A 2,670-nucleotide genomic window follows, 5' to 3' on the forward strand; every position below is an offset into this window, starting at 1 on the left:
AGTCGAGTTTCGGGCTTTTCGGAGGGAGGAGGGAGGGGTAATAAGGGAAAAGAAAAGAATCCTTCCCTTTCTGCCCCCTCCCCTCAGAAAGGCCTTGTACTCAGGTAAGTTGACTTTCCGTTACTCTACTTGACGTCATATCGAAAGTTGTCTATAATGGCATACCGCCTTCAGACGCTTCTCCATCGTATTTTCTCCTTCCATTTCTCGTGTAATCCCTACTAACTCGGACCAGAATCTCAATCTGCTGTTCTCAAAGTACCTTTCAACGCATCTGGTTTTCACCAAAATTCAAAATATATACATTAATTTTATGATCATATTTCAGGAGGGGGAGCTTCGCTCTAGGACAAGCGAGGTGGCGCTAAGGGGACTTTTATTTATTACGACCGGGGGGAGGGGAGGGGGTCGGCAAAATTTTACGGAGAGCTTGCAAGTATTTGCCAACCATGAGTCAAAAATGTCCCAAAACTATATAACCTCCCTCTTCTGATCTTACATCTGAATTTTGTTAACCCATCCCCCCCCCACCCCTCCCACCACCACCGACCTACAGGCACACACCAAAAACACTTAATTTATGCTATAAAGAACATCAAAGCAGCAATGATCTCTTTCCTGACAACAGTCAATTTTATATATAAACTCTGCAGTCAGCAATACTGTTTGTGACGGTAGCACTCTTGAATGAGAAAAACATAAGACTTTCGAAGGAATAACAGAAGAAGACTTGCCAACCTCACACTAGAGAAGCACAAGAACATTGAAGAATAGAGAGACAAACGTAATGATTGGAGACAGGCTGGTTTACCAAAATATTATTTATTTACCTTTTCTCGTTTTATACAGCTAATTAATTGTCGCTAGAGGGTCATGATATATGCCTTGCCGTCTATGGCAAATGTACGCGACGTTCTCGTTGCTTGTTTATTCTTTATTTACATTTCCAAAAATCAATTCGGAAAGTCGTGCCAGTGAAACAGAGCTCATGGAGCAGAAGACAGTTTTGCAATCACTAATATCCTTCTACCAACGTACTTTAATACCTGGTCGGTGTTGTCGTAACTAATTTAGGAAGGAAAAGTTCTTTTCAATCGGATTACCACCCAGAAATAGTGCGGTTACTCTGGAGCTTGGCTGTTTTACTGCTTTACATAGACTGGCAACACCGACATCAGTGATCTTATTACGACCCAGATCTAGTTTGGTTACTTTGCAGCTTGGCTGTTTTAGTGCTTCACATAGACTGGCAACACCGACATCAGTGATCCGATTACCACCCAGACCTAGTTTGGTTACTTTGCAGCTTGGCTGTCTCAGTGCTTCACATAGACTGGCAACACCGACATCAGTGATCTGATTACCCACCAGATTTAGTTTGGTTACTTTGCAGCTTGGCTGTGTTAGTGCTTCACATAGACTGGCAACACCGACATCAGTGATCTTATTGTCTATCAGGAAAAGACTGGTCCTCGAATAAAACCTACACATTCATTGTCTAGTTGACACGATTTCAGCCTTAGCTCGGTGATGGGACATGAATCTCTTTCTAACGCTGCAGAGATCCGTCTTAATCCAGATGATATCATGCTGTATTCAATGATTAATCTCTTGATGGACATGAATGGCCTCTGCTTCAACAATGTCATTTTCGAGTAACTGATTCCCATGTTGACGGTGCCACATGGCGGCTTTCCAGACGGCAATGTTTGGTGTCTTGTGTTGGGTTCCTCTTCATTCAATGCAGTGATTGTATCAAGAAAAAATGATATGGCAATACAATCCACGTCAGTTATACCATCAAACCAAATCTCTTCATCACGAACAGGGTATTTACGGTAGTAATCTTTAGCGAATTCCTTGTCATGATATTCATAGAGACATTTTGCTTGAAGAAGGTATTCATGACTTGTGTTTGGCGAAACTTGTTTAAGCAATTTTTTCATAAGCTTCTTTTTGAAGCCCCATTTGTTTTGTTTTTTTGACAGAATACCAGCCATAAACTGCATGACCATTGTGGATACAGTTTCTCTTGGAGGAATTTGCCAATTCTTTACATACCAACGGGCAGCTAAATATTCCTGAAAAGTTAAGTGAGTAAAACAAAAATGTTTTGTTAGAGAAAAAGACACCCTAAAAGGAGGACCACAATGAAGAATTCCGCTTTTCCTCAGGCTTTCAACTTCTTTGGAAGTGAACTTTTTCATTTCTTTCTCGCCAAAAAGAAACTTTTTCTCCTTAAACAACTCAGCTGCAAACGTCGACGGTTTATCCAGAAAGATTTCGCCAAAATGAGAAGCTTCGTGTTTGTTGTGTTTTTCGTTGAAAATGTTGAATACTTCAAAATAGAGATCACTTGCTGAGATGGGTAGATCTTCAGTATTATTTGATTCCTTTAGAACGTACTCCATGTATGAACACATCAGAGCACAAAGCACGGGAATGTGAGCAAAACTGATGGGATCCTCATTCTTCGTGATATGCTCTAGTACAGTATTCTTCATGGTCTCGTTCTCTCTGAAATACTTCTTAATGTATTCTCTCACTCCTCGTTGAAAAAACCCCGTAATTTCCACCTTCCGATCGAAGTGCATTCCACTGATCTTGTCAGATTCATCAGGTCTTGACGTTACCATAACAGCAGCCTTTCCTAAAATTGTTCCTCTCATT

At 40.9% G+C, this 2,670-nt stretch overlaps 1 protein-coding gene across 1 annotated transcript in view; it reads right to left on the bottom strand.

Annotated features, from left to right (window-relative positions):
* Positions 1-806: 806 nt before the first annotated feature.
* Positions 807-2,670, bottom strand: part of LOC146464024 (NACHT, LRR and PYD domains-containing protein 3-like) — a 2,528-nt gene continuing 664 nt past the window's right edge. The window contains exon 1 of the mRNA XM_085083781.1: positions 807-2,670. This exon is cut by the window's right edge and continues 664 nt beyond it. Within this exon, the coding sequence (XP_084939907.1) occupies positions 1,455-2,670 (1,216 nt within the window). The 3' untranslated portion in view covers positions 807-1,454.

The sequence above is a fragment of the Pavona decussata genome, unplaced genomic scaffold (genome assembly GCF_977016875.1).
Source record: "Pavona decussata unplaced genomic scaffold, jaPavDecu1.1 SCAFFOLD_170, whole genome shotgun sequence".
NCBI lineage: Eukaryota > Metazoa > Cnidaria > Anthozoa > Scleractinia > Agariciidae > Pavona > Pavona decussata.